A 19,368-nucleotide genomic window follows, 5' to 3' on the forward strand; every position below is an offset into this window, starting at 1 on the left:
AGCCTGGGTGAGAGAGATTACAAGCAAATAAAATTACATTCATTGTGATATTTGATTTCATAATACCACCGGAATTATAATTACACCGCACTCATAATTTTCATTTAAAAAACATTTGATGGCAACAAAGAATCAGAGATGGGAATGAGCAGGTTATGTAGCTACTGATTGAATGCACATTATCTGGCCTGTTTCACCAGAAGTAACAATAATGGCAGAATAATAATGGCATGAATAGGAATGTAATCAGGTGAGAGTGGAGGATTTAATGATATTGGGTACGGAGGCTTTATTTCATCCCTAAGACATTCCATATAGGGAACAGTGTAGTGGAGAGATTTTTAAAAAAACATTTTTTTATAGTTGATCAATTTACAGCTTCAATATGGAGGGATATTTAGGGTCATTTTTTTTTTACAATGGTTTTCTCTCTTCTGTCTTATGTGAACCAACATTTACACAAAAAGTCTTGTGAAAAGGTTTTCCTTTGGGTTTTTAAATATTTTATACACATATGAAAACACTGACAACATGAACCCTATTCACATGGACAGAAAATGGTGTAAAATGTCAAGAGATACTGGGCGACAAACATTTCACCTTCTACTTTTCCATCCATCCAGTTCACTGAGACGTGTTATGAAATGTTACTATGATACACCTTTGCTCTTCACGTATGCTTAGATTGAACACTGGGTGTTGAGGGCACAATTTTCAGCGGTTACTCAAACAAAAAGAATGACGTTTTGGGGCAGTTTAACAATTACGGGCTCCAAGATGCGGTGTAAATAAATGGCCAGAATTTTGATGTATTTTCCCTTTGAGAATAGTGTTACATAAAAAGCCCTTAGCTACAATCTTCTGTAGCTGTAAGGGTGAAACAAAAAGCACAATGGTGCATCACGTGGGGAAATAGTGCATATGCCTTATGGCCTAAAGTGACAAGCAGAAGGGAAGCGATAAGAGACATTCTCACAAACGAGTTTTGAGAAGGGCCAGCTTGATAGCAGTACTTGTTGTTCTCATGTGTTAAATAGCTGGTCTTCAACACCCTCGATCAATCGCTGAGTGAGCCACTGTGTAGCTAAGGGTTGTGCTAGATAGCCAGATGGCGGAAGTTTATGGAACTCTGCCTACTCTCATGTGTCTGTCACAAACGCCATGATTGTAAATGTGGACACACTAAACTGCACGTTCCTGCCAGGATGTTTTCCCAATTTGATTAGTTGGAATACATGTTTCCGGAATGAAACGCTGATTAAAGTTCTGTGCTAAACAGCAACAAATTATAGTTAGCCTCAGGTTGTTTGTTTTGGCTTGTACAACAGGATGATGTGACAAGAACTACTGTCGACCATACCGTGCACAATGTTGCATACCAACCAGTGTATGATAATTCTTAACTTGAAGCAGGCAATTCACCAATGTATGCAACAAAACGGCAAGGCTAGAATTTCTTGAGGCTGATATTGACTAATCTACAAACAATCCGCTCCTCAAGCTCCCATTGCAAGTGGAAGAACAAGCCCCCAAAGCTCTGATATTAACGAACACAACAAGATAAGACGGGGATTGTTATCTCGGAGCATGGAACTTAGCTGCGATAGGAGATAAGCCTTTCAAAGCATGTTTGCTGTCAGACACGTTTCCAAAGGAGCTTGGGAGGTAGTCCAAGCCTGGAATGGAATGCTGAGAAGCCAGTCAGGATATGATCTTTCTGACCTTTACCATCTTATTATAGCCACCTTTGGCGCATAATGTTTACAAATGTGATGATAAGGATCCACCTAAAGCCAGACTCTGGAACATGTGGAACCTCTGGTACCATAATTACTTATACAAATACAATATTCATTTGTATAAATAAATAATGCCAAAATACATATATGTCATGTCTATGTCCTCCAGAGTCGGCGACTCTTTTCATGATATTATGGACTGTGATGAAGTTCTTACATTTCTTGCAATTGTGCACAAACACACATTTTTAAACAGTTGCATGTGCTCCCAAAATGGTGAACCTCATCTCATCCTTGCTCTTGAACACGAGCCTCTCAGGCATACTCCTTTGATATTTATATATGTTTGCTGTACCTAACTCGACTATCACATATGGCCTCTGTTTTCCATATTGCAAACTAGTTTAAAGCACGTAAGAGCTTCCTTTAACATCACATGCCGTATACGCCTACTCTCTCTCATTTCTATAGTGCGGGAGAGTGTAAGGCTCCATCAAAAGGTCGGAAAATAATAATAGTAAATGTACTAAGGCTGCGACAATATGAAACTCCTGGTTTTCCATCTCTAAACCTTTTTGTTCCATATTAAGCCTTTGAGGTTTTTCTTCAGTTTTTCATTCCTAAATATCCTCACTCAGCCATTGTGGTGGTGACATAAGACAGACAGGATATTTGTCATAGATCCAAAGGTGCAAAGACATTACACAGTCACAGTACTTTGTCACCACTCACTAGGGTTTAAAATTCACACCATTTGACGCTTTCCAAGTCTGCTCCTTAACTGCTGACTGGTCTGGTTTCTGTCAGCTGCCATGATGTTGACAATGCCGTCTAAAAAAAGGTGGCAATATGGGTGCATGAACACTGGTGGCCTTTTTAGGTTGTCCGATCGATGAGAGTGTTGTGACAGGGATATGCTGCCAAGGCCCTTGACTTAGTCCTCACTCCCTTGGTTCCCAGTTGAGATATAGTTTAGTGCTTTGGATTGGCTTTTATCGGGAACTGTGAAGTCCCGCAATGACATGGACGTCAACTCAAGCAGCGCCACCAATCTCCCTAATCACCAACCCCAGAAGAGTATCCTAATGTGATCTTTGCATCTTATTATCAATCTCCATTTGAAAACAGCCCTCATGTGGGAACTAATACACTGGCAGCTGTTTGGGATGCACTACATTGCAGTACAGGAGGCTTTCATCTACTGGGAGAAAGTGAGAAGAGGGAGTGAAAAAGAGCTTGGACTCAACCATTCATTTACTGCCCATCTTATTAGCTTGGCATTGTGTTATTAGCTGCTATTGTGCACCACAAAAGCTCCTTAGGCCTGTTCCGCTGTTTGCTGAATCTGAGCTTTGTGCCAAGAGCTTTTTGAAGGTATTTGAGAGCATGAAAATTCAATCCTAAACCAAAAGCATTGAGGTTTCTGATGGATAAATGAAAAGGATTAGTACGACAATATGACAATGTCTTAGCTCTGACACCACAGATCTCACTGATTTATAGTTTATATTGCACAGCTGTGTCAGAAAATTCACCAGCACAATCTAGACCAGTGGTTCTTAACCTTATCGGAGATACCGAACCCCACCAGTTTCATATGCCGTATTGAGTATCCTCCAATTTTTTTAAATTTTAAGTCTCTGGCATTGGTCGTAATGCTTGTACCTCTGAAATGATCATTTTTCAGCAGACCCCAAAAACTTTGTCCATCCATTGACATTGCATCATCAAAGAGGGCATTCTCAACACTTTAGATTGGTGAATATTTTGTATAAATAACACCCACATGGATAGATTTGTCCTAAAAAATTACGGACTTGTGACAGAAGATTTTGGCCAGAGGCCAGCAAAATGTTGAGCGTACCATCTTTGACAATATAGGAAAAAAATACCTTTTGCACCATTGTAAAGAATACTCATAACTGCTGGGTTAAAAATTTGACCGGCTCAGGAAGTTGGGTCAATTGACGTTTTCTTCACGGCGCAAACACAAAAAGTGTTATGAATCCAATACATTCATATAGTTTTGCCTTTTACAAGAACAGCAGTTACAAAAAACAATTAAAAAAACGTATTGGGCTGTTTCAGAATGCGCCTCTTCCTGTCACTTGGTACCTCTAAGGCAAAATCATTTAAATATTCATTCTAATTGAAACCAGAAAAATTACTGATCCACTCATGGATCAATTAACCTTTAGTTAATTTTGCTGTTCAGCTACAATTTGTGCAAAAAACACTGAAACTGAACAGTTGAATTGGTCATGTGCATAGAAAAGATTTGAGACGGTTAAAATTAGTTCACCTGCAAGTTATAATTTTTTGTAGTGTCTCGAGTAGCTCTTACGGGCATTTTTTATTTTTTTTTTCCAACCAGCATTTGAAATAAATCTCATTGCGTAGTACTGGCAAACAGTATACCACACAATGTAGGACCAACATACGTATCACTGTTGCATTTCCCGTGATACCAAGATTTCTAAAAATTCACTAAAAGAAATTTTTCAAATGAGGAAGTTGTAGAGGGAAGCAGTATTTAGATCTTCAAGCCCCGACACAAGGAAGAAACAAAAGAGCTACGAGTGGGGCTGACAGCTGCCGACGGCGCAATAACCCGTCTGGGTTTGGACATCCTAGGCAATGTGTGAATTGATTCCCTTCTGATGATGGACTGTGTGCTGAAATAAATTGACCTTGCCAGATGATGAATGAAACTGATGGAGCTTTTCATCTCCAGAGGGTCTGATCCACACTGTAAAATGGATAGAGCACAAGATAGTGATTGAGGCAGCCCAAATGGAAGGTGCGTCTTTTTTGTGTCCACGCGCTTGGTAAATAATGCTTACAAGAAAAATCAGTAAGCAGTAACAAGTACGAGGGTTAAGTGCCTGTTGCTGATGAGATGATTAGGACCAGAAGCACATAGTAGTAAAGTGAAGCTGTCTGCGGACAGATGCTACCCATCTAAGCGATACATGGCTCGAAATCTGGGAGCCTAAATTGAAAGCAATAGTAATTTAAGCCTCTCCAATACACCGGCTCAATCCTTTCATTGTGGTTGCAACAAGCCTTTAAAAAAAAAAAAACTCAGCTCAAGTGTGTGGAACACAGAGGTGCCATGGATTTTCAATAACATCCTCTAATGACCTGGCCCCAGTTTGATCCCACGCTGTCATTATGTGCTGATACCATGGGATAGGATCGCTGGATCTCACGGCACACAGCAGCGAGATGAGTAGCGAGGGCATTATCGGGATGAATTGGCCGTCCCCGGACAGGAGGCGAGTGTAGCCAAGGTTTTGTCGATAAAAAGACAGGGCACCTCGGGGCTCCCATCGCAGCCACTCCACTGCATCTTGGGGCCTCATTAGAAAGGCAGATGAGAGGTTGCGCATTAGGAGAGAGCCTCTCACCCACCAATAGCCTGCCTCGAAGGCATTGTTCCTTTTAATGAGCCCAGACTGTGGGTCAATATGCTGCTGGGCTGCCAGTCAATACTGGTTACCTGAAACACAAACACTCAAAACCTGCTTTCATACAAAATCAATGACCTATTTTTCCCTACCAGATTGCAAGGGCACTAGCTCATCGATCCCACTGAACAGCTCCGCATCAAATGTTTGACAAATAGTGGTCAGATGATCGGATGGTGAGGCCTCTCGGTAAAAATACGGTATCATTGCAAAGTAACAAACTGATGAGCAAATACTGATATCCTAAAAGCCACCAATTAATGGTAAAAACTACAAAAATCACATTAACGTTGCATAGGTGAAGCTCACAGTATGTAATAAAAGGACAGGCAGAAAACATGTGACATTAGGTCCAAACTTTATTCCATACATTTTAAACCATGAATGTTCATTTTTTTTTTTACTTTGCACGCCTAAAACTCTACTGCTTTTGTATACAAGAATCTAAGAAAAACAACTGCACATAACCACAAGTTTGACAGAGAAAGTCTTTTTTGTTGCTCACTTTAAAGTGTCCTTCTTTTCTGTCTGGCTCGGGCCCAGTTTATGACATGGAAGTCTTTAAATAATACCATTGTTCTATCATTGGTATAGTTTACCCAAGCCTCTCGGTGTCACCAGTACAGTACGCTGCCTCCAGGAGCTCTAGTTAGTGTGCCATTGCTGCTTTGCATAGATAGCAGATGATCCTCCTAGGGTCCCTTCCGGCACCTACCGTCACTTAAAATCCATTGGCATGGCTTGTCTGTTGTCTTGATATTCAAGCAGGATGAATTCCACAAATTAGACTCAATTGTGGTTTTTTTTTGTTTTTTTTTCTTTTCTAAAGAAATGGTTAAAAAGCCTAGTAAATTTACACCGTCATTTTGCAGCAAAGGGATATTAACAGGTTATATACATCAGCTTTCTGTACAGAGACTGAACAAAGACCTTATTATATATATTTGTCTGCATATCTCAGAGGCAAAACAAATTGGTTATATAACACTGGACATTGCGATTTTGAGGATATCCTGGTACCATGAGGTTAAATTGCCCAAGGGTAATCCAAATCTAGTCTTTTCAGTCATAATGGATATAACACACAATCAATGGGGATAAATATTGTGTGACAAACACACAAATTACATCAAATTAATAGAAATTATATCTATACATGGAGCAAGGATAGCAAATATACAAACCACTTCGGAGCCTATTTTTCCACTTACAGCTGAAAAAAGTCATTTGATTAATATATTAATAATTATCAAATATTTAAAGTGGCTATAAACATAGTACGTGTATTTGTGTTCTCTTGACTCAAACCCTCAGTCAACAAGAAAGAGTCATGGCATGTGCTCAATCAGATACTGTACATACATACCCTTTCCCTTGGGGAAGTCTGCTCTTCTGTGTGGAAGAGGAGTGCGTTTTGTTCAAAGGACAATTTCTGATTGGGAAAGTGGAGTTTGTGAGTGCATTTTTCCGTCCAAGAAGCTACCGTGCCTCGACCTCTTTGGGGTTGCGAGATGGGGAATAGTCCCGTGGGTCCTGGGTGGTCGTGAGGGGTGTAGTCCTCCTAGGGGAGGCTGGCCTGGCACTGCCAGCTGGCACAAGTGGCGGGGGGGCGCTGAGAGCAGCAGTAGGGGGGGTTCTGTTCAGAAGGCCGTTGTGCCCAGTGGAGGGGCTGAGTCTGGGGTAGGGCATTCCACCAAGGTGGGGCATAAACGAAGGCATGTGCGGTAGGTGGCCTTCCATGGGCGATTGGTGCAGCTGATGGAGCCGCGCTCGGTCCAGCTCTTCCCGCAGGTGGAGGCGCTCTCGCTCCTCTGCCTGCTGCCTCATCCTCTCGTGCTCCCTGCGTACTTCCAAAAGGTGCTCGTGGTGAGAGTAGTCGTGAGCTTCTCGCTCACGGTAGGCACGCTCCTGTTCGTACATGCTGGGGAAGCGATGCCCTTGTTCGGCCCTGAGTTGGAAGTCCATGCGCCTCTGCAGGTCCAGGCTGCGGTAGGCCTCTCGAAGAGGGTCCCAAGGAAATGCAGGGTGGGGGAGACGTTCTCTTCCTGCCAGCGGGCTGACTCCCATGAAGGGAGCCATGCGTGCCCGGTCCAGAACATTTAGGCTGCCCATTTGGGGCATGGCACTCATGGAAAGGGGTAGTGAGTGTGCCATGGGGACAGCATGCAAACCCGCTCCTGGAATGTCACTGCCACGTGGGGAGGGAAGATGAGGATGCTGAGACAGCGGAGGGTGGTGGTGGTGTGGATTTCCAGGCTGGCTAATAAGAGCTGGCTGCACTTGTGCAGGTGGCTGGTTAGCTGGCTCAGAACTCACCACCATAACTTCTTGCTCCTCTTTCCTCTCCTCCTTGATCTTCATGTCATCATTTTTTACCTTGTGGAACTGTTCCCCGCTTGGAGGCTCTTTCCTCTCACTGTCTTTGAGTATAGGCCCACCCGCCATTTTCATGCTCTGCTCATTGGTCACTGCCTTGGAGTACGGAGAAGGAGAACGCTGAACTGGCTTGATGGAGTCTTCTGAAGATCTTCTCTCAAGCATCTCCTTACCAGGAGAGTGGCTCTCCTTTATCTTAATGTCAACTAGGGCGGAGGAGTCTCTATGGCGCTCTAGTAGCTCTTTCTCTGTTTCACGCACCCGATCCACGCTGCCACTGTGATGCCGAACTGGATCACTATTCTGGCTGGTGGAGCGTATCAAGTTGCTGATCTGGTAGCTGACTGGTGCAGAGGCTGGGGATGACCGGTTGGAGTGGCGGTTGCGTTCCACCGAATCTCTGTGATAGTAAGAAAATCAGGTTTCAGTTCGGGCTGCCATGCTTTCTGTCTCTAACTGAAGAGATTTTAATTTGAGAGATTTATTTGCTTTAAGCAGCCTGGTGCCTACTCAAGTCGGTCTGTAGGGTTTAGGAATATATCACTGCTTCTGGAGTCTGCTTCGGCAAGCCTATTGGCAAACCATAAGTTGTGTTGCAAATCTTTTGAGTGAATCTACTAACAATATTACACTAAAACCACACTTCCTGAAGAGATTGGTCAGACATGGCCTTCCTGCGTGGAGTTTACAGTACACGTTGTGTGTGCATGCATACGTGGGGTTTCACTGGCTACTCCACAAATCTCAAAACATGGTTTAATTACAACATAGGTTAATTAAAGGATTTATCCTTAAGTGTGGATGCGGATGTGAATGGTTGTTTGGCTATGTGTGCCCTGCAACTGGCATGCAGCTTGAATAAGCACAAGCGCAACCATAACCCAAATAAGGGTAAACGCTATTAGAAAATGGGTGGGTGGATAAAGCTCCTACGCTGGCTATGTACTATCCAGTCTAAAAAGGAGTAGGAAAAAGTTTTTTTTTTTTTTTACCATTATTGAGGACAAAGTATGCACTAAAAAGTGGGTGTAAAAAGTTGAAGAAAAAACCCCCCACCCAGGTGGAATCATTTATACCGTATTTTTCGGACTATAAGCCGTTTTGAACCCTGCGCCTTACTGTCCAGTACGGCTTATCTATGGATTTGTATGATATTGTATGATATTTTAAACTGTTTATTTTTGGACCTTGCTTATTGCTTATACTGTAAATAATTGCACATGAGTGAATGCCTGTCTACTAGTAATCAAAGAACAAAAAAAGCTCACCGGTCTTTATCCTTTTCTTCTTTTCCGATAGATGAGTCTCTCTTCTCTCTTTCTCTCTCCCTCTCTCGTTCTCGCTCATGGCTGTTGGCAGAGCTGCTCCTCTCGGCATCGGCAGTTTTAGGCCACTGCGGCGGGGTAGGGAAAGATGGCGGCGTGCGTCGCAGCCTGTTCCAGGTGTCATGCTGTGGGCTACTAAAAGGGGGCAGTCCTCCGGGTCCCTCCTTGGGGCCAAACATACTGTTGGACCCTGGAAGGAAGGCGGAGACAGACATTTGACCTGCTGTGAGTTCATTTCGCACACTCTGGGGGACTTGCAAAATAGAAACAACTCAGCATCAAAAGTTTTCTTTTCCATTTTCTCTTCATGCTCACTCAGGTTAATGGCATTCCCCCAGGATACAAATAATAATGACAACAACAACTTTCCGTTGGATTAAATGGTGTGCTTTCTGATGATTCATTTGCCCCCCTGTAGCTGAGGGCTGTGAACATTCAGGGAGAGACTTGAGCATTCCAAAGCATGTCTATTCCAGTCACATCCATTTTCTCAACAGAACGACTAATTTGGCAGTTAAAAAATGGAATGATGAAGGGAAAGACAGCCAAAACTCGACGATGGTACAGAAGGGGCTTGTCAAATAATTAATATTTGAATCGCCACCAACAGAGGACCTGGGAGAATCCGTTGGCAGTGGCTTCTCGAGATTAAACCCCGGCTGTTGGGGGGACAGTTGGTAGATGAAATGGCAGCAAGAAGGTCTGCTGCGGTGTGTTGCACAGCCCCGTTGAGCCTCCCCTGGCCAGGGCTGCTTTGACACGGAAACTAGCGCTAAGTGTCTTGAATTTTCTCCTCTCCCTGCTGACTCTCCCTGTGGTCTAATGCTTTCCCTACTCTGTTATGTTACTGGCCACAGGGGCCAGATTTAAGAGGGAAGCGTTGGAGGAGCAGAGGGGGCCAGCGCTTACCAAGCGAGGGGTTGCCTAATCCTCCGAAGGCACTGCTTGAAAGGTTGCCGAGGCCGCCAAAGGAACTGGAGCGACTGAAAGGATCTGCAAAATGCCAAACAGGGATTAGCAAAAACGGGGGGTAGGGTGGGGCACTGGCGAACCGTGATCACCACCACACCGACCCGTTCCACTCGGCTTTTTTCTTACAAGCGAGCTGTTTTGTTTAGCGCTGACACCCTAGCTCAAGGCCTCTGGATACTGCAGTGGCCAGCACTCCTAACTGGAGTGGCTTGTCACTCTTGGATTAGGACAACAACACCACTTTATGCAAAAGAGGTCTTGGGAATGAGCAGAGAGTGCCTGTAGAAAGGCTGAGGGAACATGTATTGAAGGCTGTGTTCATTTTCCTGGACCAAATCAGAACAAGATTTGATACAGGCACACTTTTACCATCAGATCAAGTTTCCCTCCAAAAAGCATTTTGGAATTGGGGAATTATTAACGCTTAGATGGGGATAGTTGATACTATTTATCAACAAACATACAAGGAACATATGGGTAACAAAGGGCCCTTTTGTCACCTCCAGTTGTTTTCCTTTTCAATAATCCAAAGACCCAAATAAGGGTTGACTCTAGGTTACTTGGTCAATACAGGATATGATTTCAGGTAGGATGCACCATGTGAGAGTGATGGAAAAGAAGACAATTATAACATGGAGTTACTTACACTTACCTGCCAAATGGCTAGGAGGCAGGAAACCACTGGGGTGGGGAGCAGGACCATATGGAGAGGGAGCTGGGTGGCCTGAGCCTAGCAGAGAAGTGACATGGGGATTATTAGTTTCCAATCAGACACTCGATGGCTCGATAATTACCTCAGGTTTGGGTAGTGGTGCACAAATTAAAGTTCAAGTTTTCAAAGTGGATTTTTGCTTTAATCAATGACTGTATAGCAAATCCATGAAATGGTATATCTCTCATTCCAGTGGAATAATTAACAGATAGTATCCCCCTCGGTGCAGGACAAAACACAATTACCTAAATGAAATCTGATGTTGGACACAGAGCCGGCCCACGCCCCCACGCCCCGAAGCAAAATTCCATATTGACACTCACCTTTTCTGCCAATAATAAAAATTAATGATCATTCATGCACCTACTAGGAACTCATTGCTTCTCACCACCGTGCAGTTTTGTTTGCAATATCCTATTGTCAGACAGACAGGTTGTTACGCATACATGTTTTGGATAAGGACAAATATGGACACCCAGGACTTAAATTCTTATTGAACTTCATCGTGCCACTTACAGACTACATTTTTTTGTTCATTTTGTAAATTTCTTTTGTTAATTATTGCATAGATTTTTTGAGTATGTGGTCTTTTGTCTGTCTTTTTTTGTTTGCAGTGGTTGTGTTTTGTTTTATTTTAAATTTTTGATTGTAAGGATGTTGTTCTTGCTTTTTTGTTGTAACATGTTAATGTTTGTAATAAAAAAGAAAGGAAGAAAGGAACAAACAAAATAAAAGAAAAACAAGAACAATGACTATGAGATATCTATTCAGTAATGCAATTTTCAAGTTTCTGAATGATCCAAGTCCTTCAGAGTCATGTCATATCAAATATTCCAAAGCTCCTTTCAACTCTACATTTCTGTTTCTACAGGTTTCCTGCTTTTGCATCGATAAAACATGTTTGAGACACAGGCTTGTAAAGGTTTCAAGTGACGGCGAGATAGAACTGCTCGCTGTACCTGGAGCAGAAGATGATTGAATTGCTATGAAACTGGACCAGTTCTGTCAAAGAAAACATAGCTTTTATGTGACTGCAGGCTTCCCAAAAACTGTCTGACGGATTAATTTATTTTCTGTCACTTGGTAATATGTTTGCTCGTTTCTTTCACAAACACTTCCAAATCCATCCCTTCACATCGCAAACTTTATTTTGCGATTGCAAAACAAAAAATAGTTTGGACATATCTACAGGCTCTGTCTGTACAACTACCAGAAGCAACAAAGCTATTCATGGATGTCAGTCACTATGATTCAAATGATGTCTCTTGATATTATTCCTCCATGTATTTTGCTGCTGACGGACCCCACTGACCTGTAGAGGAGAAGAGGGGTCGGGCCAGGTCGTGAGGATATGGGAATCCTGGGAAGACACCTGGGACTGGGGGTCGGCTGAACAGATCCAGCTTCCCATTCATGTCTAGTTTGTGGGGGTCCAGCTGCATTTGCTAGATTAGAGCAAGGCACAAACAGAGAGAGGAGAAAATGTGGTTGCTAGGCAACAAATAACTAGATCTCCAATGATGAAGCATCATCTTACAACAAAGGTTTTAACACGTCACCAGCAGTGCAGGGGTCTTAATGAGCCCACATATTTCAGTGACGTCCCTAATTTGTTAGTTATTCAATATTGTGATGGTTACTGATGATTTCTCTTCAGAGCATAAAAGCACCTGCATTTGGTTTCAATATTCAATAACATAATTCCAGATTTTAACATCGAGACTTAACTGTATGACCTTTTTTGTGTGTGATTTGTTTCATTTACACGTCTAGTTTTTGTGACAGCAAAAACTGTTTCCATCTCACGCACCTTCATTTTCTGCTGGTGGTGGTAGATCTGCCACGCGATCTGGACATGCACCGCACACCACTTGCCAGGTTTCTACATATTTAAAGAGAAACCAATGTTAGCCAGCTGGCCTTTATAGGCAAAGTTAAAATTGGATGTCGATATTGAGAATTTCTGGCCAAACTACAAAGTGGGAAGTCATTGTGGCTTTCAACAAAGCAATTACTAACACAATCTAACCCCGACGACTATAACCCAGAGCGACCTCAATGCTATCCTTAAATGCAGCAGCTTGTATTTTCTTGGTCAACCACTATTGTGGAATGTTTGACTTTGTGGCCTGGCCAGAGACATGAAACATTATAACGGAAAGAACAGAAAGTTGTAACTTACTCGAACATTGGTCCTGAATGGGTCCGTTATCTGTGTGGAGAAGCAGACAATACTTGTCATCTAAGCTTTATAAAGAAGAAATAAGTGGTGCTGTTGAACATTAATGTTAGTTTCATATGGATAAATGTCCGATTGGGTTAGAAGTAGCCTTAACCCTAAATACAAAGACATTTCTTAAACACACATTCAACATTTCCATTGTATCCGTCCGTCCATCCATCTCTATATGGCGTATCCTCACTGAACTAGTTGCCAGGCAATAATAGTGTCCATTTACACAAACAACCATTGAAGCTCACATTCACAAAATTTAGAGCCTTGAATTAACCTTAGTTGACCGTATTTGTTGACCGTTTGTGGGAAGGAGCCAGAGAACCAGGAGAAAACACACACAAGCACAAGGAGAATATTCAAACGCCACTCTGTAAGGCTAGAGTGCAAATTTGAACCCAAAACTTCATAACTATGCAGCAGCTTTGCCAACTACTCGTCCCTCATGGATGCTTACCCGTGGATCTTTCTGAAGGAGTGCGTGAGGTACTGCTCCGGGACGTGCTGCAACATCGATGGGATTGGATGCCTGAGAACGAGAGAGATCACACATTTGCAGAAAAAGGTGACCGGGAAAGCGTACTAGTGAAGGGTAAGCAACAACAGTCAAAGGTGCAGTATGTAAGTGCACAAATGCATTCTATTTCCAAACGAATGGAAGACAATTCCATTTATCATTTTCAACTCTCTAATCTTTAGCTACTGCTGTGTCAAAGCTGATGATGGTAAGTACAAGTGCAATGAAGCTGGAGCTGTTGACCCGCGCAAGGCTAACACATCTCGGATCTCTCTGATCTTCTTTTCGTGTCATCAGAGTGCCTGGATCAGCCGTATTAATCCAGCCTTAAATCACAGATGGGGAAATTCCTGCAGGTTGACCTAAGTCATCGGTTTTCTCCAGCACGCACACATCCAAACACACACACACGTATCTCAACCCCGAGCTCCTCACGCAGAATGCTTCTCAGAGGATTTCCACATATAAGAGTGTTCCGTGACCCATCTGGAGGGGCCTTTAACAAAAGGGCCTCTTCATGACAGAACCCACCGGGAATAAGGCCAGGGGATTTAGGCCAGCTTTGATTGGTGCTTACACTGGGTCAGAGCCTTTGGGCATCTGCCAGACACAACCACACCCTCCTCCCACATCTTCTTATCCCTCCCATTTTTACCTCCCCTGCAGCCTTTGGAGGCTTGTCTCGCCGAGACAGACAGATGTTATCTTATGCTCTCAGCTGTTGCCTGTCATGGCTCAGGTCAATGCTCAGCTCTGGCTGCCGCATGCTCAGACAACACATTTTGCATTGACTATAACTAATAAATGACACCGATTTGTTGAATAACTGCCATATAGAATATTATAAAATTCATGTGAAATGAGATCATTTCATCATTTTCTTCCACTAAATTTATTTTGGTGGTACATGGTGTTGTCTTTGACGTATAGTCTGTTGATTGTCAGTTTTTTTTTTTTTTTTTTAAATTAATGCCCAGCCAGACTATGTAGACCTGAAATAGCAGAAAATAATACTGTACTTTGTATATTTGAATACACAACTTTTTTTGACTGCACAATGGCTGGTGAGTGCATTGTAATGTATAATTACAAAACAGGTGATTTTGTGTGGAAATTCTTGTTTTTTTTTTCAGCTCATGGATGCGATTTGACTAAAGGACTGACCTTAGGTTGGAAGGCTCCTTGCAGTGAGCTGAAGGGTCCTGAGTGAGGGAGCAGCGGGGGCATACCTGGCATGGTAGGGGGGTAGGAAGGGAAGAACTGAGGGGGAAGGGAGGGAGAAAACAAATTGATCCTCGGACGACACAACAAATAGGTCAAATATTGATAAGTGATTCAAAATTACAATGACTTACATTTGAATGATGTCTGATGAACGGATTATCCAGTTTTGGAGTATATTTGTCAAACTGAAAGAGAAAAACAACAGAAAACACAAAATTGGATTAGACGTGATCAATTTAACTCAGTCCAACATACTGTATAACACTTTCATCATTACATCTTGTGATATTTAGGGAAAAAAACAAGACATATGATCACCATCTGCAAAACAGCAAAGAGCAGGATTTGATTCAGACTATTAAGCCCTAAAGTGAAGCAGCTGGCTTTCACCAGTCATGGGGTTATTTAGATTGAATTGTCAGATAAGGCAGTAAAATTATTATTAACAGGACAAGAGCAAATTATCCAACTGAGCACACAAGGCGAGGGTGGCTGTGGTTGGGTGGAGTTGGGCATGTTCATCATGGGAATTATATCATTATATACCAAACCACTGGAGAATTTATGTGAAACTAATAGGTTTTACTAAGGATTTTTAAGAGGCCCCGCAGCTATAATTGAAAAGGCAGCATGAAAACAAAGTTGTTTGTCAGCAACCTAGACTTTGAAAGCGGTGATTTAAGCAGGGGAAAAATCCAATCTTTGTGAATAACAGAAAAAAAGAAAAGAAAGACAATCAGGAGTCTACTGTGTGACCAGTTTGTCTTTTAGGATTTGACGTGAGTGGAACAGACAGCGTTAGCAATGGTTACGAGCTGATTCAAGACAGATCAGCATGTAACTGATACACTGAAAAAAACAATGTATAAACGCTAAACTGATGTGGTGAAAGCTTTTTAGCAGGGGAACTCTTGTCTAGGGGAATAGCCACATCAGTAATTTGCCGTTCAACAACTGTGTTGTTGTTTTCATCATGCCTTCGACGCACGAGGAACTCATCATGAAGCTGAGACGGGGAGGAGATCGCGAAAACGTTGTCCCACACATGAATAACGGCATTGTACATCTGTTCTCGTGCCAATACAGGCTCGAAAATTTTAAACACACTAATTACAAGTGACAGTAACTTATTCCCCTCCACAAATACACAAACCATTTGCAGGTGCTTTTGGCGAGTGAGTTTATAAACTCTCTTGGCGGGCACTGACATATTTTACTTTACGTAAAACTTAGTGGGGAGTCGGGACATATATTGCAATGTGTGCTGCGAGGCGGGTGGTTGAGCTGTTAGCTAAACTCCTTGTGAGGACACAGCTTTGGACTTGGAGGCCCTCTGGTGTGGCAGGGACATTCACATCTGCACAAAAATAGCAGCAGCGGCGGCAGTGTTCGTTCATGGGTCCTAATGAGCCCAAATCAAAGACAGACAGCCAACTGAGAAGAAACCTCGAGCCAGCTTTCGAGCTCATTAAATGCCTCCTCTGCATTACTGAAGTGCAGGCCTGCTTAATTCTTAACGCTAGAAGTGTCGCTTTATGGCCTTGTAAAGGGAAAAGGGGGGAAATTCACCCCTGGAATTTACGGTGCTTGTCGATTTTATTCTAAACAGCTTATCTTTCATCGATATTTCTTGCTCACATACGTTGCTGGGGGTGGGGGGTTGGGGGGGGGGGGTTGTGCGGGTCAATGCTGCCATTTGGTAAGCCACCTGCTTGAGGCCACCGAACAATAAACAAATATTGATGCTGTGTAATTTCATTAATTACTGCCATTAGCCAAGGAGTGTAACAGCTGAAATTATACAAGAGCCAACAGGAGGAGTGTGGAGAAGATAGGAGAGAGAAACTGTGTTAAACCACCTGACAACACAGCAACAACAACTACATCATTAATCCCGCGGCTCTCGGCATGCATCCAAAAAGAAGAATCATTGTTACGAACATGGAGGGATGAGGAAAACACATTAAGATGAAACACAGAAAAAAGAAAACAACTCAAGATGTTGGACTGTGAGCAAGTCTCTTCATCATGAAAGCAGAGACTGTGTACTATATGGATTTCCTGACATGTCAAAGATAACCAACATACCAAATGGCAAATAATTGAACTGAAAATCACTCAGTAATGATCTGAGACCATGCCGGAGCTTTGATATTTAAGCTACAGGATTGAGGGAATTTTAAAGTGAGCTACTAATGGGACCAGCATGCTCTTAATCAGAGGTCGGGAGATGACGGATGACATCTATTACACTTGTGCCATGAGAGGAAAATTGTGATTCCCGCCTCAATTGCTGCATGTGAGGAATGATGAATGAATAGTGATAAACTCTTTTCCTCAGTACTAGTCTGGGAAATACAGATTAACCCTCGCCTATAAACTGCCATGCTAAACTTAATGGCAGTCTGTTAGCAGCAGCAACAGCAGCAACCCAACCACAGGATCAAAATAGCATCTAAACTGTGGCGGCATTCTACAAACTGCGACGTCTGGATTGTGCCTCTGTGTACACTTATCTGATAATTTGTTAGTACTTTGAACATGCCAATGAGAGCTTCCACATTTTCAAAACATGTCAACACAAAGTTTACCTTACTATAATGTATATTATTGGACTGACATTTCATATCAAACTTGGGGTCCTGTTTAGCAGACCCAACACAGTCTCTTTGAAACGCAATATATGGTAAATGATGTGATGGAAATGTACAAAAGCAAGCGTAACATAAATTTGTATACACACATTTGACGTCCAATGTATTCTTGTGCATGGTTGCGTGTGTGAATCAAATAAGGGGGAAGCAGTGTGGATTTGATCACAAATCTAAACTGATCATTTTAGGTGATTATTTTGTTGAAGGGAGTGATTCCTACAGCAACGGGACGTAATGGGTCAATTATGGGGTGAATAAATAGCGGGAGCTGATTAAGAAGGGGATTGGGACTGGTGGCAAGGGAAGTAACTTTCAAATTTGATTTACTAATTATTTTTGTTCTTTACTTATCCTCACATTTCTGGCTTGGTTACGCACCATGGGAGGTGCGGTGGGCGGGGTGAGGATGGCGGCCGGGGGCAGACTGGTGGGGAAGGGCGTGAAGGTGTGCTGGTGGGTGTGTTGGTGCTGGTGCATGTGCTGATGTTGGTGAAACTCTGCCCTCAGGAGCGACACGGGGGCCAGCGGCGAGGCGGGTGGCCCCCGGCCTCGCTCTGAACTCTGAACCAGGAATCGGTTGTTCAGCTCCTGCCGCAGTAGATCATGCTCTGCAAGAAAGGAGAGCGAGGAAAACCCCCCAAAAAAAAAGGACAGAAAAGGGGGGTAGGGAGAGGGGGAAAGGTGGGAACACAAGAAAAAAAAAAAAGGCACGGGCGCCCAGTCAGTCTTCACAACAAGGGTAGAAGAGAAAGAAAATAGTCACCTGGCATTCTCTGTTTCTCCAGCTCATGCTGTGAGGATTTTCTACGTGGGGACTCATTGGTGGTGGTAACAGAGTTGCCTGTGACAATGTGCCAATCAGAATCCCCGAATGAGGCTGGCAATACATGATAGGTTGGTTGAATGATATCAACAGGCTGGTATCTAAAGACAGGAGAGAACCAAGAGTCATCCCAGCAGAAAACACACACACTTGCCGTTGAATGGAATGCACGGTGAGGCAGAATTCACCGACAAGCATCGTCGCTGGAGACGACCGTCTCTGTCCTTGTTTTTGGTAATGTTTTCAAAGCATTTAAGGAAAGAATTACAACCACCAATCACTAGCGAGATTAAATATTGTGGTTGCATTAGGTTGCTGATAGAGCGCAGCATTTTCAACATGTGTATTTTAAGCGCTGCTTTTCTCCAGCTTGGATGATTGTCCAGTTTCAGTGACAATTTTGCACCCTGGATATGTGCCATTACCACCCATATAAAATGCCCTTTGCATATAACACAGTGTGTGATTTTGAATGATGTGATCCACAGCATATTTTTAACAACTCAATGGGTATTAGAGCTGTCCACAAAATTAAATTGGTACAGCTATACTTTTTATGTACTTTTCCATCTGTGTAAAGTGGTAGACTACTTTCCTACTTATCACTTGGTTATCAGCACAGCAGCTATATAAATCATAGTATTCAAAGTAGTACATTTATGAATGAGAATAACCAAATAATTTACTGAATTTCTTCATAACCACTGTGTGATACACAGCAGTAGTACAGTAATCCCTCGTTTATCGCGAATAATTGGTTCCAAGACCACCCGTGATATGTGAAAATCCGTAGTAGTGTCATCCTTTTTTTAACATACACATTTTTTGTGTATCAATAAGTGTATGTTAAACCATATATGTGCATATGTTATCATTAGAACATTAAATAATAGTTTCAAACATGTAAATACTATATTGATATGTAGTAGAAATGACATACAGAAAATAATGTTTAAATAATATAAATATGATACGTGTGTGTGTGTGTATGTGTGTGTAACATCTGTAGATGTAGCTAAAGTATACATACTGTAAATATGTTTTTAGAACTCTTTTATTATAACAACTTTTTTATAACAAGGTACAAGTGTACATACTGTAAATATGTTTTTAAAACTATTATATTATTGTAACATTTTTTTTACAACAAGGTGCGATACTGTAAATATGTTTTTAGAACTCTTATTATTGTAACATTTTTTTTTTAAAAAGGTACAAGTGTAGCTAAAGTATACATACTGTAAATATGTTTTTAGAACTCTTTTATTATAACAACTTTTTTATAACAAGGTACAAGTGTACATACTGTAAATATGTTTTTAG

General features: G+C 42.2%; 1 protein-coding gene across 8 annotated transcripts in view; it reads right to left on the reverse strand.

Annotated features, from left to right (window-relative positions):
* Positions 1-5,550: 5,550 nt before the first annotated feature.
* fbrsl1 (fibrosin-like 1) overlaps positions 5,551-19,368 on the reverse strand; it is a 228,393-nt gene continuing 214,575 nt past the window's right edge. For 2 of the 8 annotated variants that reach the window (XM_049763971.2, XM_049763968.2), the window contains 11 exons: positions 17,580-17,830; positions 14,700-14,753; positions 14,509-14,604; positions 13,285-13,356; positions 12,777-12,806; positions 12,405-12,476; positions 11,907-12,039; positions 10,529-10,612; positions 9,820-9,903; positions 8,854-9,100; positions 5,551-7,985 (listed from right to left, as the gene is read on the reverse strand). In XM_049763971.2, coding sequence (XP_049619928.1) covers positions 6,689-7,985; positions 8,854-9,100; positions 9,820-9,903; positions 10,529-10,612; positions 11,907-12,039; positions 12,405-12,476; positions 12,777-12,806; positions 13,285-13,356; positions 14,509-14,604; positions 14,700-14,753; positions 17,580-17,830 — 2,420 coding nt within the window. In that variant the 3' untranslated portion in view covers positions 5,551-6,688. Of the gene's footprint in view, positions 7,986-8,853; positions 9,101-9,819; positions 9,904-10,528; positions 10,613-11,906; positions 12,040-12,404; positions 12,477-12,776; positions 12,807-13,284; positions 13,357-14,508; positions 14,605-14,699; positions 14,754-17,579; positions 17,831-17,985; positions 18,147-19,368 lie in introns of all 8 variants that reach the window. The other 6 variants (XM_049763975.2, XM_049763973.2, XM_049763970.2 and 3 more) reach the window with 5 other exon arrangements.

The sequence above is a fragment of the Syngnathus scovelli genome, chromosome 3 (assembly GCF_024217435.2).
Source record: "Syngnathus scovelli strain Florida chromosome 3, RoL_Ssco_1.2, whole genome shotgun sequence".
Taxonomy (NCBI): domain Eukaryota; kingdom Metazoa; phylum Chordata; class Actinopteri; order Syngnathiformes; family Syngnathidae; genus Syngnathus; species Syngnathus scovelli.